Source organism: Lotus japonicus, chromosome 3 (assembly GCF_012489685.1).
Source record: "Lotus japonicus ecotype B-129 chromosome 3, LjGifu_v1.2".
NCBI classification, from domain to species: domain Eukaryota; kingdom Viridiplantae; phylum Streptophyta; class Magnoliopsida; order Fabales; family Fabaceae; genus Lotus; species Lotus japonicus.
This window is the reverse complement of record NC_080043.1, coordinates 47,682,468-47,705,510: the sequence shown is the minus strand read 5'-3', so window position 1 is coordinate 47,705,510 and position 23,043 is coordinate 47,682,468. Positions and strand designations below refer to the sequence as shown.

Here is a 23,043-nt window from a genome sequence, read left to right as displayed (position 1 = left end):
TTTAGCTAGGAACCTCTAAAAAGATTTTTCATATTTGGTTTCATTCTTATCATCAGAAGTACTGGATATAATAATTTCTTCTAGCTTGGAAATTTGATTTTTAAGAACAGAGTTGGAATTAACTAGAGAGAAATTGTTTTCGCATGTTTAGCAGATATATTAGAAGCATCAAGAAGATCATTTTTCAACCTTTTATGCTTAGTCAGAAGCAAATCATGTTTACTCATAGTTTCAGCTAAGGCAGATTTTAGTTCAGACAAAGAGAAGGATGTGAATACCTCATTTTCATCTTCAGAGTCTGACTCAGCCTCTGATGCTGGATCTGATTCAGCTTTTGACTCTGCTTCTTTGTCTTTGACAATAGCCATGAGTCCTTCAACAACTTTGCCATCAGAGTCTACTTCTTCTACGTCTGAATCATCAAGAGTTACCATGAGACCTTTTCTAGCCTTGACATACTTCTTAGGCTTCTTGTCTTTATTCAGCTTGGGACAATCACTCTGGTAATGTCCTGGCTCCTTGCATTCAAAGCATGTAACCTCTTTTGGTGATGACTTGCGTTGACCAGATGAAGACTCTTGTTTTCCTTTGGCTCTTGATGAACTTTTGTATTTGTTTTTCCTGTGCTTTCAAAGGTGATTGATTCTCTTTAAGATCAGTGAGAGCTCATCTTCATCAGAGTCCTCAGACGATTCTTCTGAAACTTGTTCAGCTTGAAGCGCCTTGGCCTTCTCAGACTTCACCTTCAAGGCTATGGATCTTTGCTTCCTCTGAGCAACATGATCAACACGATCTATCTCATGACTCCTCAGAATGCTGATGAGTTCTTCTAAGCTCATCTTTTTTATGTCTTTTGACAGCTTCAGGGAAGTCATCAAAGGCATCCACTTCTCAGGAAGACCTCTGAGAATTCTCTTCACATGATCAGTATTGGTGTAGCCTTTGTCAATTATTCTGATTCCAGAGATGATCATCTGAAATCTGGAGAACATGGCATCTACTGTTTCATCAGGTTCCATCATGAAGGCTTCATACTTTTTGATCAAGGACAATGCCTTTGTCTCCTTGACATCTTCATTTCCTTCATGGGACATCTTCAAGGAATCGAAGATAACCTTGGCAGAATCACGGTCTGTGATCTTCTCATATTCTTCATATGAGATAGCACTCAGCAAGATAGTTCTTGCTCTGTGATGATCTTTGTACATTTTCGTTTGAGCATCAGTCATCTTGTCTCTTGGAATCTTCTCTCCATCTTCATCAACAGGGCGAGTGTAGCCATCGATAATCTGATCCCAGATATCAGCATCAAATCCAAGAAAGAAACTTTCGATTCTATCTTTCCAATAATCAAACTTTTCTCAGTCAAAGATAGGTGGTTTGGCACTGTAGAGATCTCTTTGAGCATCCCTGGTGGTGGTAGCCATTTGAGTATTTCACGCCGGTCCGGATCTCTGAACACTGTTAAGTGTGTTAATCCGAACATACGCTCTGACACCAATTGAAGGTATGAAAAACACTAGAAAGGGGGAGGGGGTTGGAATAGAGTTTTGAGCTTTTAGAAATTTCCCTCTAAGATTAAGTATAATCTTTTCGGACTAAATATCACGAGGTGCAAGAGATAAGGGAAAGAGAAAAGCACACAATGATTTTATCCTGCTTCACTTGATAAATCACACAAGCAAATCCATTCCACCCGTTAAGATGATTTCTTCCTTCTAAGAATGAAGGCAATTCACTATTCAATGATTGTTACAACTGGACTAGCAACCTTTTGCTTAGTAACTAACAATACAATGAACTAGCAGCACTAAGACAACTTTGCCTTAGTCTTCTCAAGAATACTGACCTCACCGGTCTCTCAACGAAGGACAAACAAAGTTTGTGAAAGAGTTTGGTTTACAAAGAGATGCTTCTAAACAAGCAGACATAAACATAATAAGAACAATGAAGAAATATTGCTAAGGTATTCGCTAAAAGTATTTCACGTGTATGCACAAAGTTTCTTAGCTGATTTCTTCTATCTTCAGCCTTTAAATACTCCAAGGTTTATAATGTGTATCTGTTGGATGAATCTGGCCGTTGGAGGGCAGTTATGGGATTTCCAGAGCCTGCTATGGCTGAACATCGTAGGTAAGGCATTTAGAATAGTACAAATGCTTTTGTACGAATGACAGTGACATTGCCTTAGCCTAGTTGACTCTTGATCTTGGGTGTCGCTTCATGTTGGAACTTGTGAAGCATGTGTGATCATAGTCAGTAGGAAGCTTGGATCCTCTGACCTTCAGAACTTCTGCTTCTGGACCGTTCATCAGAACATCTGGCCTTCAGAGCATGAAGTGCTTCTGGTCTTGAGAGCCAGCTTTCTCTTAGACTTCAGAGATTCCAAGTCTTCAGCTTCTGGACCATTCCTCAGAACATCTGGTCTTCAGAACTTCAGAGCTTGGATCTTTCAGAGTCCACATCAGAGCTTTAATCTTCAGAGCATATGAAGCGTTTGCTACTGTTCAGAAGAACGTATTTAAATGCAAAAGCGTTGTGCTGGTTACTCTTGGTCTTCAACCTCTGAATAATATATCGTCTTCGAATCAGTGTCAGAGCCTGTTTGTCACAACTTAAAAAGACAAACGTTAGAGTACCACAATTGTTCATACATAATAATAAACTTGCTATCATTAGAACATAGAGTTGTACCACCTGACCAAATCTTGGTCTTACAGTTTCGATAGTCATCACCACAAAATATAAAAAGGGCGAGGCCCATTACAAAACAAATTGTTCAACAGAGAATTAAAAGGGGTGAGGTCCATTACAAACATTCAGAATTGCACCAAGTTAAACTTGGTCATTCTTCACTTGCTCCTCATTGTTAGCCTCGCCACTTCCAGCAAATTTGTCATAAACTTTCTTTACTCCCTCGCCCTCAGCTTCTTCTTCTTCCTCTTCATCCAACTCCTGCATGAAGGGGAGGCTACTCACATCGGGATCGACGGGCCCCACGACCTTGCCATCGATGATCTTCTTCAAGTTTGGGGTAGAGAATTTGAAGTTGGGCCTTGGCGTCTAAAAACCCAAGAATATACTGGCGAGAACTCTTCTCCAAGAGAGTCTTGTCAGCTTCTTCCAAGTAGGTCTCAAGCTCCTGGCATATTTTCTCCGACGCTTGGGGCTTACCTTCAGCACTTAACCGCACAGCTTTCTCTTTGTTGAGCGATTCTTCGGCTTCCGTGACTTGCATGCGCTTGGCGGCGTTCTTAGCATCACATTTCAGGCGTGCATATGCCGCCTTCGCCTCTTCGAGCTTTAGCTGAGCTCGAGCTTTGCCTAACTCTATATTTTTCAAGTGTGGCAACAATTCGGTTAATAGAAAGATGATGAATGCAGCCATGCTATCAGGGTTTAGACCGCCTTTGTTCTTGCCCATTTCAGCTTCACAAAAGACAAATAAAGGCGGTTAATAGAAAGACGAAGGAGAAGACTTCAATGTTAGACAAAGTTAACCTTACTGAAAAACTGAGGGATTTTCTCATCTTTGGCGGCCTGAAGCAGGTCACTGTAGGGAATTTGAGGAAGGCTCAATATGTATAGGACAACCCGCTGTTCCGCCTCGGTCAATGCCTTGAGAACAACTGTAATGTCGCGGTGAGGATTGACCGTCCAATGTAAAGAAAAAACGGGCGATCTTTTGAATCGCAAAGAAGATTTGCAATGTTGGGAGAATGAACAATCTTAAAAAACTTCTTCTGCCAATGCTTGAAGTTACTTTTAAGAAGTTTGAAAATAGCCATATTGTGGCGAGCAGACAAGGGGATGAATGATATCGGTGAAGGTTTGGCGCTACAAGTTTTGTAGAAAAAAAAAAAAAAGGGTAAGTGGGCGTGACACTCAGCTGCTCGCACAACAATTCAAAGCAGCGAATGAAACCCCAAGCGTTTGGAAGGAGTTGACAGGGGGCGATGTTCAAAAACGAAAGAACGTCACAAACAAAAGAAGAAAAAGGAAGTTTTATATAAAGTTCAGTAAAAATCAAACCATGGAGGTAAAACCAAGCAGGCGACCCGTCTGCACCCGAGGGTTTGAGAGTAACAACGTCGTTGTCATCACAGGGGGCGACATTCAATGATAGGTCGTCGTTCTCGCCAGAAACATGATTTATTTTGGTGAATCCTTGGGCGTTAAGGCGGTTATTATTTAAAGACAGTATACTACCCCAAACGGAACGAAAAAGACATTTTTCATCTATAAGGTTGGGGTTTGTTCGCCACCTAGGCGAGGAAGAAGGGTTCTCGGAAGAAATATGGGAAGTTATTGAGCGAGTTGGGCCAGTAGAAAGGCTAGAATTGGAGGGCGAGCAGATGGACTCAGAGTCAGAATCATCCAAAATGACAACTTCATGACTGACACTGACCTCACCGTCGGAGGAGGAGGAGGAAAAGAAAGAAAGAGAGGAAAGGGTTTCGTTTTGAATAGACATTCTAGGAAATCTCATAGAATGGAGATGAAGAAATAAAAATATAAGGGAGCAAAAGCAAGACAAGGAGAGAAAACTAACCGGAAATGAGGGAAATGATAGGAACGCAACGGGCAATGGTGGCGGAAGGAGCACAAACGGTCACCGGAGCAGGGAGCAGAGGTCACCAAAAAATGGAGTTCTTCAGCACTCAAGAGAGAAATTTCAAAATTCCAAGTAAGTAAAAAGTGAGAAGAAGGAATGTGGCTCGGGTTTTATAGAGGAAGTGAAAGAAGAGAGATAAGAGAAAAGGAAACGACACGTTCGGGATTCGAGACTCTTCATGAAACGAGGCAATCCCTCGAATCCCGCGTGAAAAGACAGCGGCAAGTAATGCTAATGATGGAAATTTTTTGAAAATAGTGAAACGTGTGTCAAGTGAAATGGTGTTGGTTGATGGCGGCGAGTACGAAGGCGACGTTTGACTCTTTGTAACCGCCTATAGCAAAAACCTTTAGTTAAAGAAGTCAAGTTGCCACGTTGAAAGGGTGAGGGATAGTTATTGGGCGCGATTCCATTCTTTTCATACTCTGAAGACATCTCAACTTCAAGAAGGTTCAAGCTTCATGTATTGTGGGCTTGTGGGCTAGGCGCACGCCCATTAACAACAACAGCATTCAATTTTTTTCCTACTCTGAAGACACCTCAGCTTCAAGAAAGGTCAAGCTCCGTGTCTTGTGGGCTTGTGGACCGAGTGGGCTATTACAAGCCTACCCCCGCAAGGTATAAAGGACGCTCGCCTGGTGAATGGGCACCTGACCTGGCGACCTCTAGGGCAGTGAATGGACACATGATTGAAATGTGGTCTCAAGTCTATTTTGTCCTATTTATATTTGTCTTATATGTATTTGTCTTATTGGTATTGGGATTTGGGCATTGGTTGAAAGATCCAAATCTATGAATCTTCTAGATAAGGATGACACCCACTATAAAAGGGGGGTTCTTCATTGTACCAAGCACCTGTTTGATCACTAATGAGATAATGTCTTTATTTTACATCATTCTTACACTTTATGCTCTGCTAGAGTTTATCAAGGACATAGAATATTCTCTTAGTAGACCTTAGACTAAACATGCACAAATTTTACACAATCATCATTTGCACATATATTTCTTATTTATTTTTAATGCAAATGTGTAAATGGTTTTAACAAAATAAAAATTAAACCCAAATTAAAACCTAAGGCTCGTTCGGGGTGGTTGCCAGTTTTTAGCTTTTGGTTTTCAAATGCAATTTTGAAAACATAACGTGTTCGACAAAAATGGAGCTTAAGTGGGTTTTTATTGATTTTCAAAACCGTTTTATCCTGTTTTTCAAAACCAGAAAATATGGTTTTGTGATTATGGTTTTTAGTTTCAATAACATGTTACTTCATCACCATCACCACCACAACCAGTTTCACCACCTCCGACGCAGCCACCATCTCCGCCACCGTCGCCCCCACCATCTCCGCCACCGTCGCCGCCTCCACAACTACCGCCATCATCTCCATATGCATCCTCCACCCGTCCCACTGCCGCCACTACCAGCCTTCACCGCCACTACCACCTCACCTCCACCACCCTTCACCATTGTCCTGTGCGCCACCACCACCCCCACTGTCACCACCGCTACTATCGCTGCCATTACCAGCACCACCTCCAACACCACCACTTCCACCTCCACCACCACCACCTCCACCACCACAATCGCCACCGCCACAACCAACACGTCGCTGCCACCACCACCATCATCACGAACACCAGGTAACAACCCCTCCACGACCACACCTTCATTGCCACTACAATCACCTCCACCATCACCACCAATGCCTTCGACGTTGGGACCACCACCTGAACTACTGCTACCACTGGCATCACCACCACCAACACGACCATTGCCCCAACCCTTACCACCATTGTTGCTTCTGCCACCACCACGATAACAGTCACTGTCAGCGTCGTTAGGTAACATCAAAACTCTACCACCGCTGCTATCCGACCCATTTATTATCGTGTCGCCACTACCACCCATTGTCGTGAATTCACAAAGTTATAATTGTTGTAAGCATTGTGAATTTACAAAGTTAACACCAAGTTTTTTAAAACTCAAAACCACAAAAAATAGTATTTATAAAACTGAAAACTAGTTTTGGTTTTTAAAAAGGCTTAATCCAGTTTTTGGTCCCCAACATTTTCCATGAATATGGCTTTAGTCCCTCGCTGGAGCAAAGGTGGGGATTAGTCCCCAGTTTTTTGCGAAATAGTTGGTTTTGGTCCTTCCGGCCGGTTGGGTCAACGCCGGAGCTCCGTCAGCTGATGTGGCTCTTGCCACGCCAATTAGTGAGGTCCAGGTGGTTTTTTTTCTTTTTCATTTTTAAAAAAAATTTAAACCAGATCCAACTCATATTCATCTGCAGCTCTCTCCTACGCTAAAAAAAACCCAGCTTCTCTCTTCCATAGTCGGCGCCTGCCACCACCACTCTTCCCCTATCTCCTAGGCAGCGGCCACCATCATCACCATAACCACGACCTCCATTTCTTCTCCTTCCCAGCGTACACCACCATCTTCTTTCCTCCTCCCTCATCACGTCCTCTTTTTCTCTTTCCTCCGGGAACCGCGCCGCCACTCGCCCTTCCATCTCAACGTGCGCCGCTGTCATGTTTCTTCTCTGTCGCCACGCCGTCACCGTCATCTCCATGGAGGATAGCCACCGCAACTTCCCCTATCAACATCAGAACCATTTCGGATCCAAATCAAAAGCCCCATTTCAGAACCACGCCTACAACCAAGAACCTCAACTTCTCTGCATGGGTATCCGACAACCTTTGCAAGATCGTGGCGATTCCGTTCCCCTCCATGACCGCGACGGCGCTCTTCTTCCTCTGCAACACTGGCAACACCGCTCTCATCTGCTTCCAGATCTCGTTCTCCAGATCTCGTCCAAGCTCGCAACGTCACGAGCGAGATCTCCTCCCCCTTTTCTCTTTCAAATTCGCTAAACCATAACCACTGCCCAGAACCACCCAGATTTCAGCTTTAGTTTCTCAAAAACCCTATTTGCTGCATCTGGGAGGAGAGGACGAAGATGGCCCCTTTACGCACCAAAGCTAAAGAAAAAAAAGAGAGAACACAGAAATAAAAAGAATCTTCTTTCTGTAGGTCTTTAGCGAAAGAGTGAGGGTTAGATTTGGATTCTGAACCCCAAACTCCACCATCGAGCCTCCTTCGCAGGAAGCCAGGACGAGGTCATCTTCATCACCACGTTGTGTGTTTCCATCACTCTCCCTTTCTTTTTCTCTACTCATCGTGCTTTCCAATCTCTCTTTCCTTCTCCTCTCCAGTTTACTCTCATTTTTCTCTTCTCAACAACGACTCTGCTTTTCGATTCTTAAGGGTAGGGTTTGCTTTTGTTTTCAGGTTGAGACTGTGGGGGGTGTTAAGAGGCTAGGCCAAGTTTTAATTAGTGAGTTTAGGGGTTGGTACAATTTTGTTTAATTTCTTGGTTTTTCTCTTCTCTATATTTCATATGTTTAATTTTTGGGTTCAATTTCATATGGTAGATCATTTTGTCCAACAAATGAAGTCAGAGTTTGAAATGAGCTTGGTTGTTGAACTGAACTACTTTTTGGGGCTAGAATGAAGCAGATGGAAGATTCTATGTTCATTTCACAGAGCAAATATGCCAAGGAGAATATGCCAAGGAGTTGGCTAGAAAGTTTGGACTTGAAGGTTCTTCTCATAAGAGAACTCCAGCTGCCACTCACATTAAACTGACAAAAGATGACAGTGGAGAAAATGTTGATCAAAGTTTGTATAGGAGTATGATAGGGAGTCTCTTATATCTCACAGCTAGTAAACCTGATTTGCTTTTGTCATAGGAGTTTGTGCCAGGTATCAAGAAGCACCCAAGGCTAGTCATCTACTTTAAGTAAAGAAAATCATCAAGTATATCAGTGGGACTATTGACAATGGAATCTTTTATGCTCATAACAGCAATTCAGAGTTAGTAGGATACTGTGATGCAGATTAGACTGGCAATGCAAATGATAGAAAAAGTACTTCTAGAGGATGCTACTTTTTAGGGAACAATCTAATCTCTTGGTTCAGCAAGAAACAGAACCGTGTCTCTTTATCAACTGCAGAGGCTGAATATATTGCTGTTGGAAGTGGGTGTACTCAATTGTTGTAGATGAAGCAAATGTTGAAGGAATACAATGTCCGGCAAGATGTTATGACATTGCACTGTGACAACTTGAGTGCTATCAATATTTGTAAGAATCCAATTCAACATAGCAGAAACAAGCACATTGACATTCGTCATCACTTTATTAGGGATCATGTTGAGGAGAAAATTATTTCATTAGAGCATGTGGACACTGAATTGCATTTAGCAGATATTTTTACAAAGGCATTGGATACGGCTCAATTTGAGAAGTTAAGAGGGAAATTAGGAATTTGTGTAATAACTGACTTATAGCAGTTATTGACACATGTCAAGGGCAACAACTATATTTTCTTCTATTTAACCGTCTTTGCACACTTTTTGGAAGTCATAATTTCCTACTTCCATGATCGCAAAATTTCTGATTATTCTCTCTCTATCATTTGTCTAACCTCCAACGGTTATTTCTCAACTAATCTCCAATTCTCCATCACCATGTCACAGGAATAATGAAAGAAGAGTGTCTCTGATCGCAAACTTCTCACCAATGCTCATGGTGTCAAGTTTCTTGGGTTGAATCCATCATCATCCACACCCTCTAGGGTTACTCGTTCCACTGTTGCAATTGCTTCTCTAGAATCTTCTGGACCAGCATCAAGGACTAGGAGAGCACGAACCAAAGTTATGGTAACCAAGAACAAGAAGCCTGATCCTGTTCAAGTAGACTTGTAAGACACTACTTCAGAACAACATGATAATGCTGACGGAGTTCATGATGGTGGTGGTGGCAGCGACGTGGTGGCCCCACGAAGAAACGTTAGGTTGAATAAACCCCTTCTTGGTTATATCTTCAAGTTGACTCTTCAGTTTAGTCAGTTCTGCCAGTGTCATACTATAAGGTGCGATCGATATAGGTCCAGTGCCTGGGACCATATCAATGGTGAACTCCATATCTCATACTAAGGGTATTCCAAGTATGTCTTCGAGGAACACGTCCTCAAAATCTTGTACAACAACAATGGGTGGTAGTGGCGAAAAGATAATAAATGGGTCGGATAGCAGCAGTGGTAGAGTTTTGATGTTACCTACCGACGCTGACAGTGGCCGTTATCATGGTGGTGGCAGAAGCAACAATGGTGGTAAGGGTTGGGGCAGTGGCCGTTTTGGTGGTGGTGATGCCAGTGGAAGCAGTAGTTCAGGTGGTAGTCCCAACGTCAAAGGCAGTGGTGGTGATGGTGGAGGTGATTGTAGTGGCAATGAAGGTGTGGTGGTGGAGGGGTTGTTACCTAGTGTTCGTGATGATGGTGGTGGTGGCAGCGACGTGGTGGTTGTGGCGGGTGCGATTGTGATGGTGGAGGTGGTGGTGGTGGTTACAGTGGAGTCAACCTCCAACGGTTATTTCTCAACTTATCTCCAATTCTCCATCACCATGTCACAGGAATAATGAAAGAAGAATGTCTCTGATCGCAAACTTCTCACCAATGCTCATGGTGTCAAGTTTCTTGGGTTGAATCCATCATCATCTACACCCTCTAGGGTTACTCGTTCCACTGCTGCAATTGCTTCGCTAGAATCTTCTGGACCAGCATCAAGGACTAGGAGATCACGAACCAAAGTTGGGTAACCAAGAACAAGAAGCCTGATCCTGTTCAAGTAGACTTGTAAGACTCTGCTTCAGAACAACATGATCATGCTGACGGAGTTCTTGATGGTGGTGGTGGCAGCAACGTGGTGGCCCCACGGAGAAACTTTAGGTCGAATAAACCCCTTCTTGGTTAAATCTTCGAGCTGACTCTTCAGCTCAGTCAGTTCTGCCGGTGTCATACGATAAGGTGCGATCGATATAGGTCTAGTGCCTGGGACCATATCAATGGTGAACTTCATATCTCATACTAAGGGTATTCAAAGTACGTCTTCGGGGAACACGTCCTCAAAATCTTGCACAACAACAATTCCGTGTACCCTATTCTCCTTAGCTTCAATTACAGTTGTAGACAAAAGGGAACTCAAAGCTCCTTTCTTTAAAGAAGGCTTCGAAAAGTACGAGTTCAAGAACTCGACGAGTCCAACATCAGAAAAGATAACTACCTTATTGGCGCAATCAAGACGAACATGGTGGTGGGACAACCAATCCATGAATATGATCACATCCAAACCCTTGAGAGGTAAACAGATCAAGTTTGCTACAAACTTCTTATCTAGGTACATCCAAGGACACTCCAAACATGCAGTGTTGGTTACTAGATTTTCAAGAGCAGGGATAGATACTGTCAGGTCAAACAGTAACTTTGACACTTCTAGCTTTAACCTCTTCGCACAAGCTAAGTCTATAAAAGAATGTGTAGCTCCATAATCAAATAGCGCGATAAGGGAATTACCCGCAATCTCGCAGGTACTGTGGATCAGACCATCGTCTTCCTCAGCTTCAGTTCCAGTAATCGAGTAGACCCTTCCACCAGCAGTAGGCCTCCTTGCCCCAGCAACATTCGCAGCAACCTCAACCTTAGGAACCTTGCAATCTTTAGAAAGATGTCCAACCTTGTTGCAGTTCCAGCAAACCGTCTCAGTACATCGATTGGAAAAATGCCCCGTTTTGTTGCACTTGAAGTAGGTTACACCCTCCAAACTCACTGATAGAGGTCTCGGTGCAATAGCATTCCCGCCCGAAGGATAAAAGGACCCAAAAGTTGTCCCCCTACCCTGAAGACCACGGTACAGCTTCTTCTGATAGTGCTTGCCTTTGTCATTTCTCCCTTGGTTAGCCCTAGTCGGACCTCCACTTCCTTGGTGAGACTTGTTCAGACCTTGGTACTTGCCCCTTGCGTTGTCCCTAGCCTCTATTCCCTTGGTCTTCTCCACCAGCACTTGGTAGAGATTCAGCTCTAGCGGTTGCACCGCCCTCTACAGCTCATAGCTCGGTCCATCAATGAAGCGCTCACACATATAACTTTCATCCACTTGTCCTAGAAAGTAGCGAAAATGCCTCGCCAGCGACTCCAACTTAGAAGTATACTTAGCCACAGTCATGCCCCCTTGACGAAGTCCCAAAAACTATGCTTCCTTAACAGCTCTAGCACTAGTAGGAAAGTACTTGCCCAGAAAAGCTCCACGGAAACACTCTCAAGTGATGGCTTGTTGGTCGGCCTCCATCATAGCTCTAGCCCCACGTCACCAATACTCAGCTTCACCAGTCAACAGGTAGGTCGCATAATCCACTTTCATCTCTGCAGTCGTACGCAGGAAGGTAAAGATCTTCTCCAGCTCTTGGAGCCATAAGTCAGCTTCCTCTGGATCGAAGCCTCCAGAGAACTTCGGTGGATCCTGACGCTTGAAATCATTCAGACCCCTGGTCTGAGCAGCAGCTAGATCACGTTCCTCCCGCTGCACACGGCAAGCATTCTCTTTAGCTTGGTTTTATGCAGTCACAATAGCAGCAGCAGCAGCATCACGTTGACCTTCAACTTCCTCCCTTACAATAGTGTTCGCAACTTGTTGTTCCATAAGGGAAGTCAGGTTAGCAATGGCATTCTCCATCGGATTCATGTTGTTTGAACCTTGAGTCTCGTTCAGTTGTGAACACCTCTTGTTCCTATTTTCATGAACAGTCAAAGAGCACAACAGATACTCAGGTCAGAAAAACATGAAGTTCTATAATAACTAACTATGTATACATATATATATATACTTATATCAAATGTATAAATAACACTAACTAGCATAAGGTTATCCGCTCACGAACAACCTTCAAATACAGTCAAAATAAGAAATAATCAAGCACACTCTTCCTTCGATTGACACCCCATCAATCGGTCTCAGAGTTCAAACATCTTAAGCAAACAGTCTACCCAAAAGCTCTGGTTTGTCTCATCTAAAGCTCTGATGCCACAAATGTAACGCTCCAATTTCTCAACTGAGGAATCACATTAGTAACCTAACAAAGTCTAAGGACTATTTCCCAATCCTAAAGAAAACAGGATATATTTTTTTTTTTGAAAAACAACTAAACACTTCAACCATAGGGTTTTAAACATAACATAGTCTTAATTAAACAACTCGTTCCCGACATAGAGTAATAGTCACTTAAAATAACATAAGAAGAGTTCAAAGTAAGTACGCACACTTAAACAGTGGCGAGAGAAGGGTTTTAGTAATAGAGTTTTCAAATAACGAAGAAGACTCAAAACATAAACTACTAAAAGAAAACCAAACAGCTTCTTCCATCTCTGCTCCGCCGCTTACTATCCCTCCTCCATCTCATGCATGGCTAAGCATCGCCGGAAGGCTCTTCACCGCCTAATAGAGTTAAGCGCCCAAACAACAAGTAGCAAACAGAAAGGGTTAACTCCATGCAATTACCACATATAAAAGAGAAAACATGTTGATCAAATTTAATTATATAACATGATAATTAAACTAACAACTTATATCAAGTTAAATGACAAATCATTGAGCAACATAACATCAAACCAATTATCATTATATAATCGAAGGTTAGTGTCCTATAATGCGACAATATGCTACTACCAATATGGATCGATCAATGAGGTCTCGCAAGACGGGACAGACGTGGAACGATAACCACTAAACTGCCACTTAATATCGCCCTTGATAGACGGGACAGGCGGAGAACGATAACTCATGAATGCCACTTAATAACGCCTCTGATAGACGGGATAGTCGTGTGGAAAGAAACCACTACACTGCCACTTTTCAACCCTATATCCCAAAATCAATCAACAGTTTCAATCCAATAGTCATGTCAGAGTAACCACATGTTATTCATAATCTCAAGAATCATAAATCAATTCAATTATGCATACTAGATCATCAAGTAAATCATTAAGCAATAAATAATGGCATAATCCCCAGAAAACAAAGGCGTAAGCCTTAAGGCTTAAGAATGGTCGAAGCCTCAGAAAACATTTGGCACAAGCCTCGGAAAACATTCAGTTAGATTGCTCATAGGTGATGACTTGTAGTTGATGGCCTGAACTAAAATGAACTTAACCTTCAATTAGATTGCTCATAGGTGGTGAGGAATCGGACTGGTGAAATCTATTGAAAGCTCTTTTTGACTTGAGGAATCAGCACTTAGTGAAATAGGCTAGATCAACAATAGAAAGAATTTCATTGCATTCCATATAAGCTCAGTTTTCTTAAAGCATAACTTGTTTTTGTGAAGCTAACCCAAATCCTAGCTTCCGAACATTGTTTCTTCTACACTTCTAAATTCTAAGTTCTCTACCAGACAATCAAATATTATTTGTTTTTATTTTTCTTCTGATTTAAGCAACCATTGCTAGTGTAAATCGATTCTTCCCCAACCTCTGTGGTTCGACAATCTTTTATATTACTCTCGGGCATTCTGTAGACTTGCAGAACGCATATAATACAATGATCAATGGAACAAGTAAAACATCATTGTCACAATCGAGTTTCCTCTTTCTCTCTCTAAAAGAAAGGAACAAAGTTCAAGTGCTACCTACCAGCTGACAGGATACATCTTTGTGGTAACAAGTATTAGTCAAAGGTACCATGCAATTAATGCACCTAACGAAAGGACCCTTTGATCCAACAGCTAGAACTTGATGTTTTGTACACGCTCCAACGACTCTCAACAAACCCTAGAAGCACGTACTTAAAGTATAAAAGGAGGACTTGAAGATTTCCAGAATTAAGAATCATCAACGCAAGAACTTATTCTCTGACTTAGAAATCTTTTTCAAGCAAAAAGTGAAAAGGTCCTCACAGTGTCTGAGAGATCAAACCTTAAATCTTTACATCATATTCTCTCTAGATCTAGAACTAGAAGTATTTCTTAAGAATCAAATCAACTTTAATACTTTGTAGTTCATGTGCTCAAAAACTTTCTACCATCACTCTTGTAAGAAGAGAATTTTTTAGAAACAAACAATCTTGAAAAAGATTGTAGGAGGAGTCATTGATAATATTGTGGTTAGGAGAAGTCATTGATAATACTTGGGTTAGGAGAAGTCCTTGATAATACTTGTAAAGGAGAAGTCCTTGATACTTGGTGGATAGTGAAATCTTGGTAAAGTCAAGGACTGGACGTAGCCCTGTCATTTAGGGGTGAAGCAGGATAAAAAAATTGTGTCTCTATCGTACTATTCTGCTATTTTATCCGCTGCACTAAACGTTTGCGAAAAACTTTTGAAACTAATAACCTTTGGAATAGCAAAGTGTTACTACAACAAAATTCAAACCCTCATTTTCTTGTGTTATTTTATTACATCTCACTTGTCCACAATCTTTCCCTTTATCTCTCAGTTAAGTTCAACCTCTCTCTCTCCCTCTGTGAATCTCTGGGTTTTGAATGGATGGGTTTTGGGGATGAAGAAGGGAGGAGAAAGGGAGTAGAAGAGAAGAGTTTTTTTCTAAAATTTAATAATTAAAATGAAATAGTAAAATAATATACGACATGTAATATGATATGAAGTACCACGTATGAGAGACAAGAAAGTAGTCATGTTACCACTCATCACTTAATGGATTATTATAACAGACATTAACGACAAGGATCAAAATCGTACAATTATTTTGCATTTAGGAGCCTTTGCAAAACAAAAAACTTAGCTTAAAAGGAACTAAACCAAATGACCTCTAAAATAGAGGGACCTCCAACGTATTTAAACCTAAATAATAATATCCAATTTCCTGCCTAATAAATAGATTTAAATTGGTTCACCGATCCAAGAAAAAATAAACCAAATAGAAAAGAAGTGTTAGTTTCTTCTTTAGTTCAATTTAATTTGGTCTTTTATCAAAACTGAATCATCAACATTCTATTTTCGTTAACATTCTTGAACCTGGTCAATGCTGAATTAGATCAGCTTGATTGGTTAAACTGCACTGATTTTCATAAGCATGTAGTGTATCTAAACATTAGAATGAACAAACTTCTGGTTCTTCTTATTAAAGGAACACCACTTTGAGTTGCAATACGTAGTTCAAATCCTTAACTCGCATTTCTGACGAGCAAATGAATAATAGTTTTATTTTATTTACATATATATAGCTTCCATTGCCAACCATACACGTAGCAAAACGTATAAATTAAATTATGTACAACTTAATCAGCGATTACAAGTTATACAAGAAAACACCTTGTCAAAGAAGTTTCCGGTACCAGGTGGTGCATGTGCACTAGCACTAGCACAATCAGCACAATGGACAATTTCAGATTCATCAACTCCATTTTGTTTGGCTTTCTCACTTTCATCTGAGAATGTCTTGAATGCATCTTCAACATATTTTGCTGCGTCTGAAACACTCATGCTCTCAGTTAGCTTCTTGGGGTATGTACTTTTTTTATGATCCCCATTCAAAGTTGCTGCCAATTGTACCAGTTCTACTTGAAATTCAGTCAACTTGGCCTCTTCATTAGCTGCTGCCTCCCGTAGTTTTATTGGGTTAGGCAATGTCTCTGCAATTTTGGCATCTTAAATAGTTAAAAAATTGCTCTAATCTTAAACATTCAAATTTAGATTAAATTTAGTGTATATATACATATATATATATATATATATAATAAAAATTAGAAAAAGTTATTTCTACCTCATCCTAAAAACAATAAGAACAACAATAGTAGTAATAATAATACATAATAGACTTATTTTTATTTTTATTATTACTATTACTATTACAACTATTGTTATGATAGTTGAAAGAAAACTAAAAGTAAGAGATATTTTACCTGGACAATCAGTACGTGGGCTGCTTCGAGTTAAAAGGCCCTCAAATGTTGCAGCCCATGCATCTCGCTTTGTCAAGAACTTAGGAAGATTGAATATTTTCTTAACAGTTGCTGGAATAGAGGAATGCTCATACTGTGATGTTGGGAATGGTCCAGAAGGCTCGTGCAACACTATACACATCATTTGATTATTAATTAGTAACAATAGTGTTTTAAGTTATAAAAATAATGACTGAATTGTAATGTTCATCAATATGTATATGCAAAGATATCAGTTTAAAATAAAGTAAATTAAAAAATTGAATATTTGTGTTTTAATTTTCATTGAACTCATATTTGAATCTTACTTCTTAATTGATATACATTAAATCAACGTCACATGCAAATTCTTAGTTTTTAATATGATATTCACATGTATATAATTTTGAATTATATAAGTTATCATGTATTTGTTTATATACCATGAACCTAAGTTCATATTAACATAATCAACGAATATTTCTCTAACATAAAGTAAGTGTTCAATATGTCTACCAATAAGAAATTACTATATACAATTCAAGACGTACATGTATATGCATACAATATGAAATTTCGTGCATATATGATGTAATAATATATGTGTAAATACATGCATACATGTTATTCTTACCTTTTCCTGGCTCAATCCATGGAGAAATAATGATGGCCGGAACCCTAACACCAAGTCTATCAAACTTGAACTTGAATGGCTCAGGACCTACAATGTCATCTGGATTAGGCACTCCATCAACGGGTGTAGGAACATGATCGTAGAAGCCTCCATGCTCGTCGTATATGATCACAAACAAGATCTCATTCCATTGAGGGCTAGCTCTGAGTGCTTCATAAACTTCTTTTATAAATTTTTGTCCTTCTGCAATATCATGAGATGGATGATCATCATTCGCTGCTACTGATAACAGATCCATAGTTCTTTGTTCAATCACCACATAGTTTGGCAATTTCCCTTCTTTGCAATGCTTCTTGAAGGTTAAGTCGAACGGGTGGAAGTTATCTAAGTGTTTCAACTTCCTTAGACTCCTGAAATTTACAATTAGAATTTTTTGTGACGAAAATATAAGGAATAAATATACTAATTAAGGCCACGTATGATATTTATAACTCGATCATTTGTTTTATTTTACTATTAAAATATTACAAACTTTTCAAATTACGATTTCAGGTTTCATCTTACTCCAGCAGTAATCATATCTCAATAAAACACTTTTAATTTTAGAAAACCGTAATCCAATTATCACAACAAATTAAATTAGTGACACTTGTACACTATTTTTTTCTAATCTAAACTCATTTTGTGTTCTTTGTTATTCCTTGATCTCATATTAGTATCTCAAATGGATCACAGCCGCAATTTTAAAACTTAGTTCTAATTAAAATCAAGACAATTCATTAGAAAGACCATTGGTGTCCTCACTTTGAAAATAACCACTATATAAAAGACACCACTAATTAATTCTTTATCTTTTGGACCTTATATTTACAATAAGTGAAGGAGTAGTCCTTCTAATATTCAGTAAAGGAAAATTCCTGCTGATACTTGTTTATTGTGAAAATCTTGGCAGTTGGTCGGCCCAGGGCTGAACATAGCCCAATTTATAGTGTACTAGGATAAATCTATGTGTACTTATCTCTTTTTTTTCTCTATGCATCTCGTCTATACAATTCATCAGCTGCAATCAATTCAATAAGCAAAACAGAGATTCAAAGTTATCAACCAAAAAAATTGCAGACTAAAATTCAAACTTTCTTCTTGTGTCCCTGGGAACAACTTCACATGTCCCACCGCATTCCCCAACCTCAACACCATCCAAGGCAGTGCTCCCTCCGTTCCAGAAAATTTGTTGTTTTGGACCATCTTTTAATATCGTAAAATGTTTGTTGTGTTAGAAAACTAATGCATTTTTTGCTAATTTTTTCCACCTATAACCTCATTTAATACATTTTCTCTCACTTATCACATTTCATATTAACCAACCACAACTCTTCTCTATTAATTACATTTTTCTCTATCTAAGTATAATTTAATAGTTGCACATTATACTAGTAAAATTAAGAGTAAAATACACTCACCTTCATCTAATAATAAGTTAACATCATCTAAAAAGATGCTAACGGAATATTATTTTTCTCAAAATAATAATTAAAAACTAATAAGTAAAATAAAAAAATCATTTTTTTATTTTTTATTTAGAGTAACAAAACTTTTAACAAATGAACTTCAAATTAACTTATAGTTCATTAGTTAAAAAAGTGAAAAAAAAATTATTTTTGTTATAGTTTAAATTAAGGGTGAAATGTATAGAATAGTCCTAAACTTTTCAGATTTTAAGAATAAATATTGTTAATCATAATTAATCTTCAAATTATGAATATTGTCATTATTATATTAGACTCTTTTTCTTCTTCGGGATATCTTCTTTATTATAGTAACTTCGAGATCCGGTGCATCCATTGATGTAAAATATAGATTCATAGATATTTAGAGCAAGATACTACAAAAACATAGATTCATAAAAATAGTACAAAAATATTTTCATCATAAATTAATTTGAAATTTCTTTATATTTATTTATAATTTTTTTATAGTATTTAAATTCTCTAAATAAACAAATAAAAATGATTTTTATTTTAAAAATATTATTAAATATTTAAAATAATGAATTGAGTTAACGAAAAAAAATTTCCATTTTAAAAATAATTTTACTAGAAGTTAATTTGAAGTTCTTTATATTTATTGCTGAAAAGTTATGTTACTCTAAATAAAAAATAAAAAAATAATTTTGTTATTTTACTTATTAGTTTTTAATTATTATTATGAGGAAAGGAATATTTCGTTAGCATCTTTTTAGATGGTGTTAACTTGTTAGAGGGAGGTGGGGTGGAGTAGTGTAGATTTAAAACAAGAATGGGGTGGAGTGTTATTCTGGCAAACCTTAAGGGTCTGAGTGCATTTTACTCTAAAATTAAATAAGAGCAAAATAGTCAAATTATACTATCAATAATTGATTTATTACTCTTTGTGTCACAACCTTAAACTACAAACTTTCTGGAACGGAGGGAGAAACTCCGTGCATTCCCTATTTGGAAAATGCATCATAGTCCTCTCCTATCCTAGTTCCGATACAATCTCCACCCGCAAGCACCATATGTCCATATCATGCTCTTCTTATTCACCATTGGTTCCTCCAGTTTCGAGACACCAGTTCTTCATCCAATGGTAACTTGAGCTCTAACTTTGATTTTTAAGCCTAAGCAGCACCATTTTTTGATTCATCCACTTTGATATATATATTTGCTCAATTTCCTGCTTAACAGCCAAAAGGTTTTAAATAGACTGCTAAATGTCCATAAAGGCTTGCTGCAATGATTGGTGAAATCACAACTCTTCTCAATAATAATACATGAGATTTTGTTCCTCGACCTCCTTCATCAAATGTGGTTGGTTCAAAGTAGGGTTTTCACACCAAATATATTTGAGATGGTTTTATTGATTGACTAAAGGCTTACCTTGTTGATCAATGCTTTACTCAACTTCCTTGTATCGATTATGATCTCACTTTTAGCCTTGTTATTAAAGCTATTATTGTTCTAGACTTCTAGGGATTCTCTCTCTTGCGGTAATGCGAAATTGTCCCTGTGCATCAATTGGATGTCAAGAATATGTTAATTAACGACATTCTTCTGCTGATTGTTTATATGGAGAAGCCTCCTGGCCATATTGACCATCAATTTCCTCATCATGTGTGTCACCTCATGAAGAAATTTAGTTATGGCCTTAAGAAGACCCCTCGATCTTTGGTTTCAACATCTAGCTCCTTTCTCTTGCTGTGTGAGAGTTTGGCTGTAGTTGGGCCAACACCTCATTATTGATCTATCATGCATTGTGGCTCCTCCTTGTTGTATGTATCTCATGTTCTATCTATGTTAATTAATTATCTCAACCTTAGTGCAAGTGATCCTGGTTTGCTATGACAGTTCATTTCCAATCTTGATTCCACTTTTGCAATTAATAACATAGACCGCCGTAGAAGTATGCACAAGATATTCTTAATTAGCCTCGCTCAGATATTCTGGACACTAACCTTACCACGACTCCTTAGCGCTCTCAGGTTGGCGCATTGCAGTACCTAACCATTGTTTGGCCTAATTTAGTCTTAGTTATTAATTTTGTCAATCAGTTTCTTCATGTTCCTACTATTGAGCACTAACAAGTGGTAAAACGTATCTTAGGTTATCTTAATGGTCCATTGGAATATTGATTACTTGTTCATCTCCTCGGCCTAATATTCTAGGATATAATTATCATGCTGATTTGGCTCTTTGATTGGCCACCTCACGGTCCACTTGCAATTTTTTTCATTTTTCTCAGTGACAATTTGATTTCTTGGAGTGCCAAGCAGTAGCCTATTGTTGCTCGTTCTAGTTGTGATTCCGAGTACTAGGCGTTGGCAACTGCAAATACTAAGATCTTATGGGTCTTATGGCTTCGTCATCTTCTTCATGATCTATGTATCATTTCCACTGCTCCACCGACTCTACTATGTGTAATAAAAGTGCACTTTTCTTGGCCTAAAATCCGGTTGTCCGATCCACAAGCGTGTTAAACACTTTCATTCACAACAGAGATTCAAACTCTCAACCACTTGTTTAAGGGACGAAGTGTTGAACCAGACCACTATGAAATACTATGTATTCCAATTGGTTGCTTTTTTTGTAATGGACTTAATTAATACAAATAATATAACTATCATACGTATAACTATGGGGTGAAATTTATCAATCTTTATACATATAATCTAAGTTATCACAATGATATTATGAATCAGAAGAATAAGAAAATGCTAGTAAATGATATCAACCAACCTGTATAAAATAGTGGATGGTAATTGTTGATAATAGATACCAAAGTTGAACCCATTTTCGTGCAGAGAGTCGAATATGGTCTTCTGGGGCAACCCTCCAACGAGTTTCTTTGTGTCATTGCTGCTCAAACCATGGGACGTAGCAGAATGCACATAAAGCCGGTTTGGCTGAGTCGACGTGGGAATCGAAGCGAACCAACGGTCACAAACAGCAAACTCTTTAACTAATTCTCTGTGGACCGGCACCAATTCTGGTTTGAACCCATTCATAACCGCCTCTGTCAATGGCACAGACGCACAGTTGAATTCTTAGGCTTCGCTTGCCTCCCAGCGTTTTGAGCAAAGCCTTGCATTGTCGGTGGCAGCTTCTTCGCCTCTGAGGCCACGCTCCATGGCTCTCTCCGAAGACTTGCTCGTAGATGTCTTGGATGGAGTGGCCAGGGTCTGGGTCAACATAGACAGCCCGGTCGCCAAATTGAACCCGGTTTGAGTTGGGGTCTGTTGTAGAAACCGGGTTCGACTCAGAGCCGGTGACACCATCGATTTCTGGGTTGAGTGACTTCATCCAACCTAGCATGTGGTCAAATGAACGGTTCTCTTGAACCAGAACCACGATGGTTTTGATGGGGTATTCTTTAGCGGTGCTAGAATGTGAAGCCATTTTCTTGAATTTGCACCTTTTGTTGATCAAATTCCAAATGGGATACTTATATGCTCAAATATGGAATGTCAATGAAGTTACACTGTTGGAGAAGCAACTCAGTAAGATAGATAAATTATAGGGGGGCGTTTGTTTCACGGATTGGAAAAGGATTCCCGGGAATGTTTGGGCCGGAATCTACATTCCAGTGTTTGGTAGCAGATTTGAAAAAAATATTCCCGGGTATCTTTCATTCCTGGATAAGTCATATGCCCATCCAGAAGCATTTCTCATTCCCATGATGAAGAGGTGGGTAAGTTGAATCCTGAATAGAAGGGAATGAGATTTTTGGTGTGAAATCTTTGAATTGCCACTACCCACTACCCACTACCAACTACCCACTACCCATGTCTTTTACCGCGAAGGGTATTTTAAGAATTTTACAATCTATTCCCAGGAATATACATTTTGAACCAAACATATATTATAATTATACTCAGGAATATTCAAAAAGATTCTCAGAAACTGATTTTGTGAACCAAACGAGTTTTTTAAAGATGTCTGGGAATAACATTCTCATCATAACATTCCCGGGAACAAAATTCCCGGGTATCATTTTTCAATCCGTGAAACAAACACCTCCTAGGAGAAGATTATTATCATGACCTGTATACATTTGTCACATTTTTTAGTGCACATTTTTTAATTACATTATATACATCTTCTATATATAAATAAATCGCGTTAAATCGAAAAAATGTAAATACATCAAACTTGGTTCCTTTAACTTGCTAGTGTGGCCAATTGGTTGGTGGTTTAGGTTACAAAGAGTTATAATTTATTTACACTTTCATTTATTTATATTTCATTTTTAATTTATTTCTATTTTTTTTAATCATTTCATTCATCACATATTTTCCTTTTTTTAATTTTTCTTTTATCTCTTTAATTTTTTACTTTTTAAGTGGAATACGTGAGCAAAACTTTATCCTTATCTTAATTTCGTATTGTTGACATAAGACAATATGGCCAGTTGGTTGGCAAGAGGGCACCTTGATATTAAAAAGATTATCCGACAGCAATAATGTTCATAAATTTTCTGTAATCGATCATGTCGCCAACGATTGCAG

The 23,043-nt window shown here is 39.0% G+C and overlaps 1 protein-coding gene and 1 pseudogene across 1 annotated transcript; one reads left to right on the top strand and one right to left on the bottom strand.

The window, feature by feature from the left end:
- The first annotated feature begins 9,673 nt into the window (after positions 1 to 9,673).
- On the top strand, positions 9,674 to 10,099 carry LOC130744241 (uncharacterized). Its single transcript, XM_057596434.1, has one exon. It carries the CDS (start codon positions 9,674 to 9,676, stop codon positions 10,097 to 10,099), a length of 426 nt encoding a protein of 141 aa, XP_057452417.1.
- Positions 10,100 to 15,603: 5,504 nt separating this feature from the next.
- Positions 15,604 to 22,001, bottom strand: LOC130743132 (non-specific phospholipase C4-like; annotated as a pseudogene).
- Positions 22,002 to 23,043: the final 1,042 nt, after the last annotated feature.